This window comes from Heterodontus francisci, chromosome 1 (genome assembly GCF_036365525.1).
Source record: "Heterodontus francisci isolate sHetFra1 chromosome 1, sHetFra1.hap1, whole genome shotgun sequence".
NCBI classification, from domain to species: Eukaryota; Metazoa; Chordata; class Chondrichthyes; order Heterodontiformes; family Heterodontidae; genus Heterodontus; species Heterodontus francisci.
In genome coordinates, this window is record NC_090371.1 from 87,711,757 (window position 1) to 87,732,524 (window position 20,768).

A 20,768-nucleotide genomic window follows, 5' to 3' on the forward strand; every position below is an offset into this window, starting at 1 on the left:
AAACATGGGAGCGAATGGCCGACAGGAGGGATGCAGCGCTGCCCAAAGCTCGGGGACGGGTGGGGCCAGGTGTGTGAGCTGCTGGAGAGCAGTGTGGCATGAGTGGGGAAAAATCAGGAAGGGAAGTGGCGAGGGGGAAGCAGCGAGGTCTGGAGCGAGTGGCTGGGGGTAGAAAGCAGCCGGTGGGGAGGAGGGGAAGAAAGCGAGTTGGCGAGGGGGTAGAGCGGCCAGTGGAGCGGGAGCTAGTAGCTGTGTCTGGCTGAAATCAGTCATATAAACGAATCACAATAACGAATTGGCAGCACATTTTATACTCTGCCCGATTTTCTTTTCCATCTATCGTGGTGCTAATTCACTATCTTCCAATGGAAATTCCTTTTGTATTTAATAGGATTACTGGAATACTAAATGCATCTGAGGATTACAGTTAGTATCCTATAACTACATAGTAGCATATTACTGGGCTTCCACCCAACTTAATGTAAGGTTAGTTTGCTGGAATGATCTAGCCATAAGCATTTCCTGTGATAAATTGAGCAGCGCCATTTTTAATCCTTGCAGCTGCCTGAACGTCGTAGACACTGACGTTCCAGTTGAAGAGCTTGCATTTGCGCATGTGCAAGCACTGCGCCACCTAGTGGTTGCGTTGTCAGCAAACACAGCCTTTACATTATTAGTCTCACTGTAAAAACCCTTGAAAAAGTTGCAACTTGTTGAATGAGGTGTGACTAGGTTTTTAAAGGCATACTAAGTCTGTAATTAATGTTGAACAGCCTCACTGCCCCTGAAAAAATAATTTTATATTTGTGGAATGTCACATTTCCCCATTATGATTTTAAAAAATCACATTTTTGAATTTCTTTTTAAAAGGTTTATTTGATAGTTCAGCTTCTACCATCATCCGATGTCTATGTCCCAATCATTTATTACACATTCTGTAAAATGTAATTAAAAGTGAAAAATTCAGTGCATTTTGCTTCCTGTTTTGCTGTCTGTGGGAATACTTCAGTGTGATTGCCAGCTTACCCTGCTTGATGATTGCCTGCTTACCCTGCTTGATGACATCAATTGTGTTGCTGGAACTCTGGAAATCGCCTTGTCTTGGCACCAGATTCAAAATGATTTTGGGAAATGGGAGGTCAATGGCAAGCATAGTTGCTTTGCTGCTGACTGTGAAATCCTGGCCAATGTATTATACTGCTGCTAAGGTGGATGTATATGACGTGTGTGCCCTTTTAATGCCAAAAGATCTAATTGCTGTAAATAGACAGGATCAATTACAGACCAGTCCATTTCCAATTTTTGTCTTTAAGTGCCCTGGCAGTTAATTGTTATGCTGACAGTGCTGTCTATGATGTAGTACCTTTGGAAAGTTGCCCCCATGCAGCATTTTTGATGTATTGTAGATTATTTTGCATCTGTAATCATGTTATATCTGAACTATGAAATATATGTTCTAGGCACAAAACTTTACAGAAATTTATTTTTTCTTCTACATTTGTCTTTTTCATTTTTTTAATGTTTTCATTCTTGTCTCTGTTTCCCACCTAGGGCAGTCCTTTAGGTGGTAGGTGAACGTATCTGAGTGGTCATGTTAATGACCCTGCTGCTCAGGAGCAAAAGTAATTTGTCATAACTGCTGCTTGACTTTTCAAGTATAAAGGCAACAAAAAGGCTAATGTTGTGTCATAAGAGGTTAATGCATCATCCAGCTACTGCTCAGTGCTATAAACTGAGAATCCTAAAAGCACAATTTAGAATAAAGTGCATTGAGCATTTATAATAAAATTCTGATGTAAGACATTGACTGAAGCACAGTTTTGAAGCAAGATGATAATGCAAAGTATGTATCAGTCTACTTAAGCATTTACTGCATGAGTGCAACATCTTAAATAGTCCAAATTAATTACAAGAACTAAATCAGTAGAAGGTATTTGGTAGTGACCACATTTTTTTCAAAGGCCAGAGTCAGGTGAGTTGTTTCTCTCAGATCTCTGTGGATCTTGCATCAGAATTACAGTGAATAATTGGTAGAACGCCACTTTTTCAAGTGAACAATACTTGAGTTTCTCGTGAAAGGTAATCATAGAATCATACAAATTTATGACAAGAAGGAGGCAATTCGACCCATCAGGCAGAATTTTAATTGCCATGGGGTGGAAGGTTCAGATGTAGACTGGGGGTTAAAGTCACGAAAAATTACGTTGGATCGGGAATCTGACATGATTCCCATCCCACCACCCACCCCCCTCCCCATTTCCGGGATTAACCCGAGCGGGTTTGCAGGGGAGTGGGAACCTCCATGTTAAGTAATTAAAATATTCAAAGAGTCAATTATCTCAAGATTTAACCCGGCATTCTGGCTTTAACAGCCAGTGCACGGGTTATTGGAGCTGTCTGCAACTCATCAACGTCAACTAGGTGAGGGTACAGTGAAGAGTGCTTCAGTGAAACTGACAGGCTGGGAAGCCTTCAAACAGTGAAACTGACTAGCTGCAGTGTGCCCATCTAAAAGGCTGCTTTTCACAGCACTTCTTCTGAGACTGTGCTCTTTCTGCTGGACAGATGCTGTCCAACTTCTTGGAAGTAAGTTCACCTGTCTGGAACTTCGCTCACCTTGATCTGAACTTCGCTGTTGTCAGCCTTCACTGCAGCATGGGAGTAGCTTAAGAACAGATGAACATAAAAGAATAGGAACAGGTGTAGAGCATTCAAACCCTCAAGCTTGCTCCACCATTCATTACAAACTTGGTTAATCTTCTGTCTCAGCCTTAAATATATTCAATGATGGAGCATCTGGAGTAGAGAATTCCAAAGATTCACAACCCTTTGAGTGAAAAAGTCTCTCCACCAACATCCTAAATGATCAACTCCTTATCCCTGAGACTGTGCCCCCATGTTCTCGATTCCCCAGCCAAGGGAAACAACCTCGCACTGTCTATCCTGTCAAGCCCCTTCAGAATCTTCTAAGTTTCAATGAGATCACCTCTCATTCTTCTAAACTCCAGAGAGTACAGACCCAGTTTACTCAGCCCCTCGTCATAGATCAACTGTCATGCAGGTCCCCACCTGCCAAGAATGAGGAATATTAATTTCGCCACATGAACATTAATTTTAAACTGTCACTGGAGTGAAGAAAGAACTGGTTAAAAAAAACCACAATGGATCCTTGGCTGGAGAGAAATTTTTGCATATTAATAGACAGTACTTGGAAAGGACAAAGGGGATACTCCCTTCTCCAATTTAATCCACACTGCACTTTTGATTACCAGACATTGAGGGTGGAGGAGCTCACATTCCGGGTTAACTGCTAAGATGGCCGAACACACAGAAGACATGGTCAGACCAGTTTAGTCACATGACTAACTGGCTATTGCAGGAATTTGAACTTGCCACAGAATTTTGAACTGACAGAAAGTTGTTTGCTCCTGGACTGAAAAGACCTCTCGTGGCTGGCATGCCACAGCCTCTCCTGTCTGCTCTGATCTCTTTCTCACCAGCTTTGGAATCCATTGAAAACACATGGACCCCAAGAGAAAAAAGTCTCCTACAGTGAACAAGGTACTGGGCCCCAACAAAAAGCAAGAATTACCTACAAGCAAGGACTCTACAGTGAGCTCGAAGCACAGTAACAAGAAACTCTTCAGATATTGCCTCAAATCTCTCCACTTTATTTTTCTTCTCTTTTCTGTTTCTATTTGCATGTGCGTATCACGTACGCATGCTAGCATGGGGCGCGGCGTGTATCCGTCAGTGTTAACTGAATCAGAGTTTAAGTTTTAATAAATTTCACCTATTTTCTTTAAACCTAAGAAAGCCTGTTTGTGCTCATCTCTTTGCCTTATAATTGGAAAGCAGTGAACAAGGATTCACCAAGGGGGAGCTCAAAATTAAAAATTTTGTATGTTTAAAATTAAATCCTGTTACAGTAAGACCAGGTGAAGGCTGAAAGGGACCCCAGACAGCTTTCTCACCTGGTCGTAACATCAACCCATGAACCAATCTAGTGAACCTTCACTGTACTGCTGCCAATGCAAGTATATACTCCCTTAGAAATGGAGACCAAAATGCACACAGTACTCCAGGTGTAGTCTCACCAAAGCCCTATATAATTGTAGCAAGCCTTCTTTATTCATGTACTCCAAACCCCTTGCAATGAAGAGTAACATGCCATTTGCCTTCCTAATTGCTTGCTGTACCTGCATGCTAACTAACTTTCTTCATTGTATGAGTACACCCATGTCTCTCTGAACATCGACATTTGAGTTTCATACCTTTTTTTAAAAAAAGTGTTCTGCTTTTCTATTCTTACAACCAAAGTGAATAACTTCACACAGTCCCAGCATTATACTCCATCTGCCACCTTGTTGCCCACTCACTTCACCTATCTATATCTCTTTGCAGCCTCTTTGTGTCCTACTCACAGCTTATATTCCCACCTAGCTTTGTATTGTCAACAAAATTGGATACATTACTCTCAGTCTTTGACAAAGTTATTAATATAGATTATAAATAGCTGAGGCCCTAGTGCTGATCCTTATGGCACTCCATTATTTACAGCCTGCCAACTTGAAAATGCCCTGTTTATCCCTGCCCTCTGCTTCCTGTCTGTTAACCAATCCTCTATCCATGTTATTACATTACCCCCAATTCTATGAGCCCTTATTTGCTCTATTAACCTTTTGTGTGGCACCTTATCGAAAGCCTTTTGGAAATCCAAATATACTACGCCTACTGGCTCCACTTTATCTTTTTTCTATTTGCTCATGGAATGTGAGTATCGCTGATAAGGCCAGTATTTATTGCTTATCCCTAATGGCCTTGAGAAGGTGGTGGTGAGCTGCCTTCTTGAAGCACTGCAGTCCATGTGGTGTAGGTACACCCACAATGCTGTCAGGAAGGGATTTCCAGGTTTTTGACCCAGCGACAGAAGGAACAGTGATCTAGTTCCAAGTCAGGATGGTGTGTGGCTTGAAGGGGAACGTGCAGGTGGTAGTGTGCCCTACTTGTTACATCCTCAAAAAACTCTAATAAATTTGTCAAACACAATTTCCCTTTTGTAAAACCATGTTGACTTTGTTTGATCATACTGTGATTTTCTAAGTGCATTGTTAAGATTTCCTTAATAATAGATCCAAGCATTTTCCTGACTCCTGATATCAAGCTAATTGGACTGTAGTTTCCTGTTTTCTCTCTCCCTCCTTTCTTGAATAGCGGTATTATCCATTCAAACTTCAAATCCATTAGTACTGTTCTAGAATCTAGGGAATTTTGGAAAATTATAACCAGTGCATCCACTATCTCTGCAGCTACCTCTTTTAGCACCCGAGGATATAGGCCATCAGGTCCTGGGGATTTGTTGGCTTTTAGTCTTATGTTTCTCTTGTACTTTTTCTCTGCTGATATTAATTACTATAAATTCTTCACTCTTATTTGCCCCTTCGTAACCTCTATTACTGGTATGTAATTTGTCTCTTCTATTGTGAAGACAAACACAAAACATTCATTCAACATCTGCCATTTCCTCATTCCCCATGATATTTCTCCTGCCTCTGCTTCTAAGTGACCAACATTTACTTTAGGTATGCTCCTCCTTATAAATGCTCTTACAATCCATTTTTATGTTCCTGAATAGTTTACTCTCGCTCTATTTCTCCCCTTTTTATCAAGTTTTCGGTGGCCCTTTTCTGGTTTCTAAACAACTATTCTTCACATCATTATAAACCTTTTCTTTTAATCTGATGCTATCCTTAACCTCCCTAGTAAGCCATGGGTGGATCTTTCTCACCGTATTTTTGTTTTGTAATAAAATATATTTTTGTGAGCATTTTATATAATTTCTTTAAATGTTTCCCCCTGTTTGTTTACTGCCCTACCTTTTAGTCCAGTTACCCCATTCAACCTTAGCCAGCTTTCCCCTCATATATATGCAATTGGCTTTGTTTGAGTTTTAGATTCTTGTTTTGGAATTGAATATGTTGCTCACAAAGTTCATATGAAATTCAATTTTATTGTGATCACTTTTTCCCAGAGGATATTTTGCTATGAGATTACTAATTAACTCTGCTTCACTATACAAGATCCAAAATAGCTTTATCCCTGGTTGGTTCTACAATGTATTGTTCCAGGAAACTGTCATAAAATCATTCTACAAACTCATCTTCCAGACTACCTTTGCCAATTTGATTTGTCCAGTCTATGTAAGATTAAGGTTTCCCCCATGATTATTACATTGCCTTTGTTACAACCTCCAACTATTTCTTGCTTAATGCTATGTCAAATGCTACAACTACTGTTATGGGGCTTATAAACTACTCCCACCAGCACCTTCTGACCCTTGTTATTCCTAATCTCCACCGATACTGATTCAACTTCCTGATCTTCTGAGACAAGGCTCTTTCTTGCTACTATCCTTATGTCATCCTTTACTATCAGGGCTACTCATGCTACTTGTCAATTCTGCCTGTCTTTTTGAAAGGTTATTCTGGAATATTTATTTCCCAACCCTGGTCACCTTGTCTGTGTGTAATGGTGATTAGATCTAAACCATTTTTCTCTGTGTGCCGCTAGTTCATGTGTCTTATTATGAATGCTTCATGCATTTAATTTTCTTTTTTAACCACTATTCTTTGCATAAACCTTATTCACTGATGCACAATTACCATTAAGCTCTCTATCCCTTCCTGTCCCACTCTGCTTGTCTTTACCCAAATCATTACACTGCTCTATTGCCTCAACTTTTCTCTTTAGATTTCTAAATTTTTCTCCCACCTTTTAGTTTTAGAGCCATTTCACAGCCCTAGGTATTTGATTCGCCAGGACGCTGCCCCCTATTCAGTTTTAGTGGACCCCATTCCAACGGAACAGCTCCCTCTTTCCCCAGTAGTGGTGCCAGTGCCCCTATAAATCGAAACCACTTCTTCCCCCACCACGCTTTGAATGACGCATTTAATTCTCTAATCCGCATGACCCTATGCCAATTTCCATGTGGCTCAGGTGGTAATCCACAGATTACCCTTGAGCTTATGCGGCTGTACCTTGGACCCCTGTTGAGAAACAATTTCAGCAAAAGCAGCACCAATAGCACCAGGAGCAGCAGCAGCAACACCAGCACCAGCTGCCTTCTCATCAGCCCCATGCCGCTCCACAGGCCAGATAGGATGGATATGGAGATCCAGCTCAAAAGAGACAAGACCTCATCTACAGGCAGAGGATCAGTTCTCTTGACACGTGTGAACACCAGTGCCCCATGAGGCTCAGGCTTTCATGGCAGGTGATTGCTGACATCTACAGCCTCCTGGAACTCCTTTGCAGTGGTCCTGGTGAGCACTCATTGCAGTGGTTATCAAGGTGGCTATCACTCAAGGCTCGCCCCCCCACCACCCACTCCAGTTCTCTGTTTCTCTGCCTCTCCCTGGAGTTCTGTGCTGTCTTCTGTAAGGTGAGGAAACAGAATTATGAGTGTGGAGAGGAGCGAAGGACATATGTGTGAAGGGTGACCGTGAGGCATGGATGTGAGATGGCAGAAAGATGACAGTGAGTGTGAGTGTTGGCTGTTTGGATGGGGATGTGAGGAGGTGCCTAGAGAGAGAGGAATGAGTGGAGCTAAAAAGTGGGTCGAATTTTAAGTGGACCTAGGGGACGGGAATGGAGGCGGGATTGGGGATGGGGCCATAAAATCGGATGGGACACTGGACAGGAAGTCCAACGTCGTAATAGATGTCCCATCCCGATCGATGATGAAAACATGGAGCACAGAGTTCTAATGGCGACATGGCGAGCAGATAATTAAGATAGTTAAGAGGCAAGTTGAAAGCAATTATATGGTCGGGATTGAATTTTATAAATGGCGCACGGGTTTCATGGGGCATAGAGGCGGGAGAGCATGGCTGGCTGCTCGGGGAGACCATTGGGATGGCAATCATCGATTGCCAGGCAGGTGGCAAAGGGAGGGCATCGCGCATTGTGTCAGGAGTGAGGGAAAGAGTATCCGAACTGCAGGGTGGGGTGACCATTGCAAGAGGGCAATGGGCATGCCAGTTCAGCAAAGCTCACAAGTTGGGGGGAAGAGGGGCGATCCGGTTGCAGTGAAGGACTAGCATTTAGGGATGGGCAACCTATCATGGGCCTCATTCCTCTAGGCTTCAGGAACACATTGAAGAGGAGGTGTAGCAGAGTGGGAGGGAGGGCCAGGTACCTGCAGCTGCACCGCACCAGGAGGGTCAGCACTGGCCTCCAGACAGTGGAGAAGGGCGCAGAGAAGAGAGGGATCTCCCCCACACACGAAGAAAGTAGCCTCCAGAAAGGGTCTACAGATCGAGGCTCAACTACCTACTGATGTTCAAGAGGCAGTTCCAGCAAAGACTCCACCTCTCCATGGAGGCCGTCACTGACTTCTGCACTGTGATGCAGGATGAGCTGTACCCCAAGGGACTTGGTGGAAATCCAATGCCAGTGGCGCTGAAGGTCACCGTGGCACTGAACCTCTACGTTACTGGATCATTCCTTCAGTACATCAAGGAGGGCATCAGCGCCCTTTTCAGGAGGGCTGGTAACTACGTACGCAACTCTCAAGCTGAGCAGTCCATCGGATTCGGGCCATCGCTGGATTCCCCCAGGTGCAGGATGTCATTGACTGTACGCATGCGGCCATCAAGGTTGTGCTGAAAGACAAAGCATTAGTGCAGAGAGGGTGTGAATAGACTGTAAAGCACAAAGCACTCCAAGCACAAACAGGTCCCCTGTCCCCCTCTCGCATTGCCATTGGTGCTTTGCGCCCATGGTCAGGATGAGGGTATGCAGGTATGCACGAATGTCCTGCAGTCACTGAGTGGTCTGCTGAATGTGGCGCTCCATTAGAGCCACTAATCTCTCAATGGAGGATGCCATTTGTGCACCAGTCAGAGACAATGCAGACCTCAAGGCCTGCGTAATGCCAATGTCCAGACCTTGGGTGACCATGATACCTTGTGGCGATGTCTGCCCTGGAAGAAGTTGTTGGTGATGCAGAGTTCATTCAGAGCACAAAGCTCAAGAAGGCATTGTCCATTATCATTGATCTTGCCCACCCCATGACAACCAAGGTATGTTGGCCATGAATCACTGTCTGCCCCAACACATGCACTGAAATCACCCAGGATGAATCGCTTCTCGCCACTTGGAATGTTCCTCGGAACATCACCTAGGAATCATAGAAATGTTCTTTATCTGAAATGCTGGCCTTCAGAGTTATGATGTTGACTGTGCCTCCGTTGGATGATAACCGCAGGAAGATGAGGCGCTCTGAGGTTGCTACTGGTGGCTCAATTGACTGTCAGACTATTTCTCACTGCAAAGCTTACACTATGCTCATGGCAATCTTCAGTGCTCTTTCCATGCCAGAGAAGGTGTAATTAGTCTCTTGAATACAGCCTGTGTCAGCTAATCTGGTTTCTTGTAGAGCAGCAATGTCAACACCAAGCTTGTGTAGCCCATGGTCAATCAAGGCTGCCTTGCATACACTTGCTGTGGAATGTGCCTCGCTGTTCATTCCAGGGCACATAGTCCTCACATTCCAGCTTCCAAGCTGAAAGGTTACTTTTCTTTGTTTGCTGCGTAGCCTAGGCATGGTTTTCGGAGGTGCAGACTTGCCCAGCATCTGCACCCCGCTCTTGGCCTCATAGGCTGGTGTCCAGAGGAAAGACAAAAGCCTACATGCCTGCAGAAGTTGCCAAAAGGTACTAACTTGAGGGAAACACCAACCGCATACTGGGACTCCACTCCAGGTTTTGTCGGGTTTACTCCCTTAGCTGTTGATGTTGTTGTTAATGTTGAAAGCACCAACCGGCAGGGCCCAAGATCGGCACAAAAATAGGGGTGATCTTGTTCTCCTGGTGTGCGAAGGGAGCAGCTACAGATCGCTGCTCCCCACCTCCAGGTTGCTACCTCTATCCTCTGAACCCTCCAGCTACTACACCCTCAGGGGGTCAGTCTGAGATGACTGTAGGTCACTTAGGAGTAAACACACCACAGGCGAGTGATTTTCTGAAATAAAAACAAGAAATGCTGGAAATACTCAGCAGGTCTGGCAGCATTTGTGGAGAGAGAAGCAGAGTTAACGTTTCAGGTCAGTGACCCTTCATCAGAACTGGCAGATATTAGAAATGTAAAAGGTTTTATGCAAGTAAAGCGGGGGGTGGGGCAAGAGATAAGAAAAGAGAAGGTGTTGATAGGAAAGAGGGTCACAGAGAATAACTGACCAGAAGGTCATGGAACAAAGGCAAACGGTATGTTAATGATGTGCTGAAAGACAAAGCATTAGTGTAGAGAGGTTGTGAATAGACTATAAAGCACAAAGCACTCCAAGCACAAACATTAAAAAAAACAGATTCAGTGGGTAAGCACAGTAGAAATAAACTAAACACAGAACTGAAGAAGGGTCACTGACCTGAAACGTTAACTCTGCTTCTCTCTTCACAGATGCTGCCAGACCTGCTGAGTATTTCCAGCATTTCTTGTTTTTATCCTTGTAAATCTCCACTGTAGCCTCTCTAGTGTGATCACATCCTTCCTGTAATGCAGTGACCAGAACTGTACAAAGTAGTCTCACTGTGCACTCCAGTGTTCCTCCGTTCTTCTACACATTGTGTATTCCCTTGCCTTGTTTTTCCTCCTCAAATGCATTACCTGACACTTCTCTGGATTGAATTCCATTTGCACTTTTCTGCCCACCTGACCAGTCCATCGATATCTTCCTGCAGTCTACAGCTTTCTTTCACACTATCAACAACATGGCTAATTTTTGTATCATCTGCAGAATTCTAATCATAACCTGTACTTTTAAGTCTAAATCACGAAAAGCAAGGGGCGCAGTATTGACTGCTGTGGAATCCCACTGGAAACAGCCTTCCAGTCATAAAAACGCCCATTGACCATTACCCTTTACCCATTATTTCACCATGAATCTACAGTTAAACAAATCTAACATTTCTTTAGAAAATAATTATTTTGTCAGGCCCTTTTAGTTAAATTCAAAAGCTCTTTTCATTTCTCACAGGCTATTAATTGTGGTTGGCAGAATTCTTTGGTGATTTTGCATATTGCAGTTAAGGTAAACATAGGAATATTTCATTGCTGGTAATTACCGTCAAATTTTGTGTTCATTTTGTTTTTCTTTTTGGTGCTTTTGGGTGGACAGATTCAAACTTCAAGAAATAGGTGTCTACTTTGGTTTTAAAAATTATTCAGTCTGCAAGTAGTAAATGGTATGATTTTACAAAGAGCTCAACACTTTTTCTGGAATTTGGTTAGAGGTTTGTTGAAACAGTTGATTCAGTTTGACATGATTTATATTTTACAGTGGTAGCGGCTAATGATCTAAAATGGCAGACAAATGGTATGTTTCGGCCATTTGTTGAGGTCACTATGATTGGACCACATCTTAGTGACAAGAAAAGAAAATTTACCACAAAATCAAAGAGCAACAACTGGGCTCCAAAATACAACGAGACATTTCACTTGTGAGTAAATGTTTGTTTTAGATGCAATAATTGTATTTTTAGATAAGCATTATCAAAATTTGTACAAAATATGATACAAACAGGGAGAAACATAAACTTGTGGAAATAGCAACTTTTAAAAAAATAAGTGCTTGAAGAATAAAAGGGTAGTCCTAGAAGGGTTGGAATCATTTTAAAGACAAAAGAGGCCATGCTATACTTGAAAGTGTGGGAATGACAGAGAACACTTTGGCTCATTTTTACAGAGAAGGGTGAAATAACCTACTACTGAAGATATAGGGGCTAAATTTCTTCTAATTAACTTGCTCCTGTGGCAGAATTTAGGCACAGGAAAACCTACAGAAGCAAGGACCCAGGACTATTGGGTCTCCCCTTAGAATCCAACCAGGTTGCAATTTGCACAGGAGCCTGGGGTGGGCAGAACATCCATCCACCCCAAACATGGCCCCTGATTGCAAAAGGATGGGGCCAAGAGAGAATTCCTATGCTGGGAATTACCCCAGCGCTAGCCGTTGTACCACCAAGCAATTTGGATGCTGGGATGAGCATAGCATTTAAATCGGTTGAGCAGCAAAACTGGGACCCACCTGAAGATCCTGGCCTGGATTCGCAGTAGAAACTGGCAGCTTGTGTTCTATCAGCCCTCCACCGGCCTTAATCAAATGAAGTGACCTTGTCTTGGACATGGATGTCCATGAGCAGATTGAGGGTGATTTGGCTGGAATGGTGTTGAGGTATAGATCAGCCATGATCTAATTGAATAGCTGAATTGGCTTGATGAACTGAATGGCTACTCCTCTTCCTTTGTTCCTCCAAATATTCGAAAGAACACTGTGTATTTAAAAAATTGAGAGAAAAATTTTGAAAGTTCACCAGGCCCAGATGCTGAAAGAATTGAGGAAAAGATAACAGGAAAACTGTCCATCATTTTTAAATATTCTTTGGAAACTGGAATTGTATGAAAGGATGGCAGAAGTTACATACCTATTCAAGCAAGGGGAAAAGAGTAAGCTGTAAGATTATAGGCAAGTTAGATAAATTCAGTTGTATGTATTCTAAATTCCATAACATGGGGTGAAATTAATGTAATTTAGAGAGGCAAGTTAATCAGGCACAGTGGAATCAATACTAACATTCCAAATATCTGCAAGCATTTGGTGCTACTCAGACTTGAAGCCCATTGTCCAAAGAACCAGATTCCTGACTTCAAACTGGTACTAGCCACCTGTGTGATACATTCTCACAAAGTTGCACAGTTCCTGTCTTAGTGGTAACTTCAAACTTTGCGTGGATTCATATGGCAAGTGAATTGAGTTTTTTAAATCTACCGGCACAGACACGATGGGTCAAGTGGCCTCTTTCTGTGCCGTAAGCATTCTATGATTCTATAGGACGATTTTGACAGTTTGTTTAATCCAACCATCTATAAATATGAAGATAATCTAAATCAAATGAAGTATTTGTTGAAAAATAAATTAATCTCTTTCAATTTCTGGTTCTGACAGCGTATTAGTTGGAGTAGCAAAGCTTGTGTGTATTAGGATTTCTCTAACATTAATTTGTGTGTACATGCAAGTAAATGCATATTCACACCAGGAATATGAGTCTTCTAGTGTTACCAATCCGTTCACCATACGCTAACTGAACAAATCAGTCTAGGCTGGTCCCATAGAAGCAAGATGTGAGGTGAGGTGTTGAGGGTCACTTGTTTGAGAGATTCACTATTGCTCATTTAAAACAGTGGCCTATTTTGACCTATTTAATTCTAAAGTTAAAGGGCTAAGTTTTCCTCTGCTATCCCATCCAGGGCAGAAGTGGTGATAAAATGGAGTATTGAGACCTACTACTCCCTTCATACTCCAATCTCAATATTTCTCTCCTGCTCCTGCTCGGACCGCTACTAATTTCCCTTTCCTCGTCCACCATGCTCCACAGTGGAGCACAGCCTTCCAACTCATTTCTCTCCCATCCACTCCAGGCTACCTAGTGAAAGCTGGCAGTAGGCTCAGCTGGAGTTGCCACAGAATTGCAGCAGTGGCAAGAGAGGACCTAGCAGAGGCCTCTTCTTCCAATTTGGCCTCTAATCACTTAAACAGTTGTTGCCAAGGCCTACAAGGCTGCAGGTTCTGTTGGTTTCAGGGCTCTACTGCCTCTTCATTGTCCCCTGCTGCCTCTTGTGCTGCTGCAACAGCATCCCCTGTGGTGAGAATTCCACTGGGAGCCTGCATGCATGGGTAATAATGGTGATCCCGGAAAATGGATTGGGGTTATGGCAGTGTTGGAGAAAAATCCAATCCAGACAGTTCAATTGTTTAACTGGGCTCCCAATTGGGCCTACTGTTTGATCATAAATACTAGTAACATTTTTCTAGTGTTGACAGCTGAGAAAATGAGTCATGGTTGGTAGTGGGACAAAGATCAGCTCAAATAGTCTATGGGCTAAATTTTCGGGCCACACTAGGGACGGGAATGGAGGTGGACAGGGCCCGGAAATATTGGCACTGGCTGGCGTGCAGTTTTATGACATTGTTTCAAGTGCGGCAATTTATACGGAGACGGGTTTGGGGCTGACAGGGCAACTTGCCAGTAGCCAGTTAGGCTCATTAAGGCCTTCATTAAAGCCAATTAAAGGAGGCTGACAGATTTTCCAGTCAGCCTCCTATTTCCCATAATGATGGGGGGCAGTTTAGGTGACTCGAGGAGGGCATCCGGTGGCAGGCTATGGGGGACCAGCGTTCTGGGCAAGCCTATTAGTGATCTCCCTGCCAGCCTGGGTGCAAGAACAGCCATAGGTCACCCTGTAGAGGGAGTTTCCCCTCCCCACCCCCCCCCCCCACCCCACAGTTTTAGCCTGGCTGCAAGAACCGTTTTTTAATTAGTTTTTAAAAAGTTGGTGAATGGCGCCTCCATGTTGAAGCACCCTCTCTGTTACTTACCTGCTATCACAGCCTGCTGCTCCTCTCAAGCTGAAAGGCCTCTAATTGTCCCTCCAGCATTGAGAGCCTGCCCACCCTCTTAATTGGATTGGGAACCTGTCTCCATGCCAATTAAGGGGGCGCCTCCAAGAAAATCCCGGTAAGTAACTGTTTCCTTTCCAGGGCCAAGTTTGAAACCTGGAAACAGGCCCATCCCCGGCTTGTGTCTACCTGGATATTTCTGGGCTTTGTATCCCAAACAGCATAGCCCAGTCCTGACTTTGTTCATTAAATCTCTTGTGTTTACTCTAGCACACATTGTGGAGTTATGTAAGGATCAGTATTGAACTTTACAACAAAATGGTTCCCATTGCAGTCCATTTTTAAATAGTCAAATAAAGCTTTGATCAGTGACTGGGAATTGATTGAAGCAAACATCTCTAATTGAAAATGGGTAATAAAGGAAACAAATAATTAAGAAGCAGCACAGCTCATTAGAAGATTCAGATACAGCCGAAGAATATGATATAGAAGCTTTGTGCAAATTCTACTCTTCTACGAATTCATTTGGCTTCACCCTTTTCAGATCCCTTAGCAATTTAATACCCATCACCACAAAGCAGCAAGTTAAATATAAATTAAACATTGGCCTGACATGAAATTTTCTTGATCGCAATGGTTTTTCAGTGAATATTCTTGATATTCCAGCTGTAGTTGTCTTTTATATTCCTCAAAAATATTGTTTCATTAGTAAATCACCAGTGTGCCAGTTAATTTTGACAATCTGATATTAGTCTTTATCAGCTACCTCTCTGTTCAAATCAGTGCTGAATTTGTAAGGAATCCTTGGTATTTATTTTAATAAAAACTCTTTTAGAAAATTGATTATATAGATCTTACTTTTCAGTTCTACTTCAGCTATTTGCTTCACCTATTCCTTTGTACCACTGTTTGCAATTTTTCCTCATGTTGCTCCTTATTACACACTTTTTATCTCATAGCAGTGCTGTTATTCTTAACTGTGAAAGTTATCGTGTCTCCTGATAGCATGCAGACCTGCACTAAGGTGGTTGATTTTACCTGTGTTACTGGAGGCAAAGCCACTGGCAGGATACACCTTTTTTGCTTAGTTTCAAGGCGGTATAGCTTTTGCACCCTTTGCCACTGGTATGCTGAACCCACCCTTCATGTATATATGGTGAATTGGTTGAGTCGGCCCTGCTCTCCACTTCTCATTCCACTTTTAAAAATGCTGTATTTACAATTATGTTACCAAGATTAAGGGGCCTGATTTAGTACTTTAAATGCAAGGATATTGCATACATGGGCACTGATCATCTGGAATATGAATTAAACAAGCGTCAGTAAAAGTGGTTAGCACAGCTTCACTCAATTTGGCCTCTGAGTAGAAGGTTGTGTGTTTAAGCCACCTTCTAAGACTTGAGCATATAATCTAGGCTGACAGTTCAGTTAAATACTGAGGGTATTCTGAATTGTCAGAGGTGTTGCCTTTTGGTTGAGACATTACATAGAGGCTACGTCTGCTTGTCAGGTGGCATTATTCAAACAAGGACAGGAAGTTTCCCTGATGTTCTGGCTAACATGCCTCCCTCAAGCAACATGACCAAATGTAGATTAACTACTCATTCATCTCATTTGTTATTTATGGGATCATTTTGTGCACAAATTGCATGCGATGTTTGCCTCATAACATGTGACTGCACTTCAAAAATACTCAATTAGCTTTGAAACACTTCAAAAGATACCATGAGAACATGAAAGGTATGTTATGAGTTCTTTCTTTCATTGGTGTCTTACTGGAGAGAAAATACCTTCCTGGTGCAATATGCAAGAAAACTGTCACAGGAATATACAAAGCATAATATTTATTAAAAAAATAAATGTTCTAAATAAATTGCCATATATTCAAATTATCTTCTTCCTTTGTTATTTTCTCTTCCCATTGAGGCTTTCTGCACGCTTTCCATTACGTGTCAGCTGAGGGTGTGGACAAGTTACTGATACTTTTATCCACAAGAATTTCTGTGTGAAAACAAAGGGCAGGATTTTCTGGCCCAGGAAAGTCAGGAACAGAGGCAGATGGGGCCTAAAAATACCAGTGCTGGCTGGCATGCCAGTTTTCCAACATCGTTCCTGGCTTTGGCACTTTGGGGGAGGTGCTTTAGGGCCCAGCAAGGCCGCCTGCCCCACGAGGCAGGCAACCAATTAGGCTCATTAAGAGCCTTGTTAATAGTTAAAGGAGGCTGACTGGGATTTTCCACTCAGCCTCCAGTTTCCCGATGTGAGGGGGGATAGTTCAACTGCCTGGAGGCGGGAACCCAGTGGCAGGCTAGGGTGCCAGTGGCTCCAAGCAGGCCTACAGGCCCTCCATGCCTCCCTGGGTGCATGTGCAGGCACAGGCCACCCTTAGAGGGATTCTAACCACACCCACCCTCCCCCCCCCCTCCCCCAAAAGTGGTGGCCTGACTGCTTTTTCTGTTTTATAATTAAACTTTTAAAGATTTGGTGAGAGGGCACCTTCATGTTGAAGCGCCCTCTCAGTTACTTAACCTTTACTGCAGCCATCTGCTCCTCTGAAGATGGAAGGGCTCTGATTGGCCCTCCAGCTTTGAAAGCCTGCCGTAGCCCTTAACTGGACAGGGAATCTGTCTCCATGCCAATTAAGAGGGTGTCCCAGTCAAAATCCCAACGAGTGGCTGTTTCCCCCTGGGTGTGGGTTCAGAACTCAGAAACAGCCCTCGGTCATGTTTCCCACCCACAAAGCAAAAATTTATCCCAAAGCCCCCATCATTATGCTGGCAGGAAATGGGAGACCTCCATTGATATATGAAAATTCCTATGCTATTTTGTAATAGAAAAAGCTACAAGGTTAGGTACTTTGGAGATATGAAGAAAACCTCAAAGACTGAGAAGAGAAATGGAAATACAAAGAATTGGACTTACCAGTATCATCGGCACTGACCCCTGCAGAGTTTGCAGGGTCAGTGGGAGGAGATCTAACTTGTATAGGGCCAGCAGGCACTCACGCCACACCTAACCATGCAGTTTTTTGAAGGGTTTTGCCGAGGCCCCAGACCCCGTACAGTGTACTGCCAGCTTACTGTGTTAGATTATGTAAAAGTTACAGCACAGAACCAAGCCATTTGGCCCAACTGGCCTATGCTGCTGTTTATGTTCCACTGAAACCTCCTCCCACCCTACTTTATCTAACCCTATCTGTATATCCTTCTATTCCTTTCTCCCTTATGTACTTATCCAGTTTCTTGAAATTCATCTGTGCTATTTGCATCAACTACTCCATGTGGTCAATATTATTTTTGGTTAAATATCTCCATTTTAAGGTGTGCAGATCTGATTCAGACTTCCCTGGTAGGGCCCACTTCCACTCAGTCGGATGCCACTATACCTTATCTCATTCAGTGCACCGGGATCCCATCAGTGCCTGAGAAGCAGAAATACCCTGTGTAGGGAATTCTTATCAACAGGACTGCCCCTTGATCATATTTCCCCTTTAATGGGCAGGCAGAATTTCTGTCCCTTTGAAGGCTGCCCAGAAAATATGGAAATGGCAGACTCAGCACAGCTGGGTACCTGTCATTTCTTGATATGTTCCACCCCAGTTACAGTGAGATTGTTGTGGAGCCCCCAAGAAATTTCAGGACCTGTAGTATGCAATGTTTAAGAATAGGACATAAATCTGATACGCCATGCATTGATTGTTTTCAAATATTTTTGATGCTTTAAAACAATGTTGAGTCAATAACCTCACGTCAAAATCAGTAAACTGTTCTCAATGAGAAATAAAGCTTTTTTCTTTTCCTCCTTTTACAGTATATTGGGTAATGAAGATGGTCCAGATTCATATGAACTTCAAGTCTGTGTGAAGGATTACTGCTTTGCCAGAGAAGATCGTATTATTGGGATTGCTTTAATGCAGCTTGGAGATATTGCAGATAAAGGCAGCTGTGCTTGCTGGTGTCCACTAGGCCGCAGAATTCACATGGATGAGACAGGACTAACTGTCCTTCGTATACTGTCACAAAGAACCAATGATGAAGTAGCAAAAGAATTTGTCAAACTGAAATCTGAATCACGGTCTGCTGAAGAAGGCAGTTGAATCTTGGATTATTCGAGCGTTGTTTCTTTATTTCAGTGGCATTGGTCACTGCAGTTTTTGTTTCTAATTTATACCTTGTGCCAATATGTGCAAGTGTTCAACAAATTCTCTTTTGTAAATGGGACCCTGTGCACTACTTTGTCTTTGTTAATAAGCATGTGTTGTATACCAATCAAAGTATAGATCTTTGTGAATTTTATTTATTTACAGTAATCAGAAATTTAAATCATGTTTAGAATAAAAGGTTATTGCTTAAAAAATAGGATGCTTACATTTATGTAAATAATTTTATGAACTGGACTTGAGGCTGAGAGTCCCAGAATATTTTTTCACTTTAATTGAGCACTGTGATACCATCCTTCAGAGTGAGATGTACAACTGAGAAATGGTAAAAATATCCTATGCTCATGCCTAGTGCCTCAGTTTTTTGTCTCCCTCCCATAGGATTGCCAAAGGATGTCTTTACACTGTTGTAGATAAAAATCATACATTCCATTTATAGGACTATAGATTCTAAGACACTTAAGCTATTTCCATGAAAATGCAGTGCTGTGTGCAGCAAGATTCCTGTACAGGAATAATTTGTGCTTTACAGTCTTTTGGCCACACTGATGTCAAGCTTGAAACTTCCAATAGTTGCATTGATGCTTTGTGAAACAAATCAGTGTAGTTTAACTATGAAAGTTACATTTTTGATTTTTTTTAAAACAAGTGTCACTTTGTTATAATATGCAATAGTTTTTAGGAAGAATAAAACAATTTAATCCTGCAATAAGTGAATAATGTTGTGGAAGAAAGGTTGACCAAATGTTTATTCCACTATTTTTTTCTTGATTAGGTTTTTGATAAATTGTGTGAAAGTTACCCTGAATTTATTTTTATTTCTGTAATTTCTTAGCAATCTGAAGATTTGATCCTTAGATACTGAACATTTTGAAAATTATTACAAATGACTGTGCACTGGTGATATTTGTTGAGCTCCATTCAGAAGTGTGTGAAATGCTTTGCTTGCATTTCTAATAATATTTTAAACAACTTCTGTACAAAATGATCTCTGTAATTCACATCCATGTATCTAGTATTGTTTCATATGGTAAAATCAATATATATCAAGGCATTGAATTTCTCAGAGTTCACCCAATCATCCATTGTAACTTTGACATAGGATCCACAGAAACTCTGGAAAATCTGCGTAAATGTTACGCTGTTTCTCCGGGGTCTGTGAGGATATTTCACCAAAGTTATAGCAGACAATCGAGAGAACCCCCCAACCCCACCCCTCCCCCAACAAGGAAATTCCACACTTTAATGTCTTGGATCTGAAACCTGTGCATTGCTCACTTTGGAAACCATTTATGCCATTTTGACATAGCCATGTAACATGCCATTTCTACAAAACAAGGTATTGTAATTAAAACAATAAAGTCCCGTGACAAAGCACAGAAATGTTTGTTACTATAGGTTACCTAGCAGTCCTTTAAGACAAAAAATATAATTTAATGAATAAATTTTATGGGGCAAGATTTCCTTTCTGTTGTCAGAAACCTGATATGGGGACCAGTTGCGGGTCCTGACACTGCATAGTGTGTTCCTGACATGCACATCTCAATTTTTAGTGTCAGCTAATTAATGGCCAGGAAGCAGGCTCTCTGTCCAGTTAAGGATTCCGGATGGGCTCCTGAGACTGGAGGGCCAATGGGAGGCCCTCCAGCACTGACACATCTGGCCGAGATGGGAGCTGCCAATTCATAATGGAGAGCGAGAGAGAGGGTGGCTCAACATAGAGGTGCCCTCTGAAGAAAAGGTCAGATTTTTTAAACTTTAAAATGGCCACAGCTGTCTGGCCATGATTGTGAAGGGGAAACTCCTGCACTGGATGGCCAGCAGCCGCAGCTGTGCCCAGCAGCCATGACAGGTGCAAGTGGGGCTGGTCCCTTAGGATAAATCGCGGCCTCCCTTTTCCTGCCGTATGGCCACCTTCATGCACTAGCTGCGTTTCAGCCTCGTTTGCAAAGCCCACATGCCGATTGGAAATCCCAGTCAGTGTGAGAAAGGGGTAAGGCCCTTTAAATGCCAACAATTGACTACCCACCTCTCCAAAAATGGCTCAGGGTCGGAATTGTGGTGCTGAACCAGCATGACAGCTGGTGGTGTGAGATTGCAGGCCCACCCGCCTCTGATCCCAATCCCATGACCAACTGAAGATCCCGTCCATGA

The 20,768-nt window shown here is 42.7% G+C and overlaps 1 protein-coding gene across 1 annotated transcript in view; it reads left to right on the forward strand.

Annotated features, from left to right (window-relative positions):
- Nucleotides 1-19,984, forward strand: part of LOC137370623 (protein unc-13 homolog B-like) — a 783,931-nt gene extending 763,947 nt beyond the window's left edge. The window contains exons 37-38 of the mRNA XM_068032730.1: nt 11,339-11,498; nt 18,266-19,984. Of these exons, the coding sequence (XP_067888831.1) occupies nt 11,339-11,498; nt 18,266-18,551 (446 nt within the window). The 3' untranslated portion in view covers nt 18,552-19,984. The remainder of the gene's footprint in view (nt 1-11,338; nt 11,499-18,265) is intronic.
- The last annotated feature ends 784 nt before the right edge of the window (nt 19,985-20,768 follow it).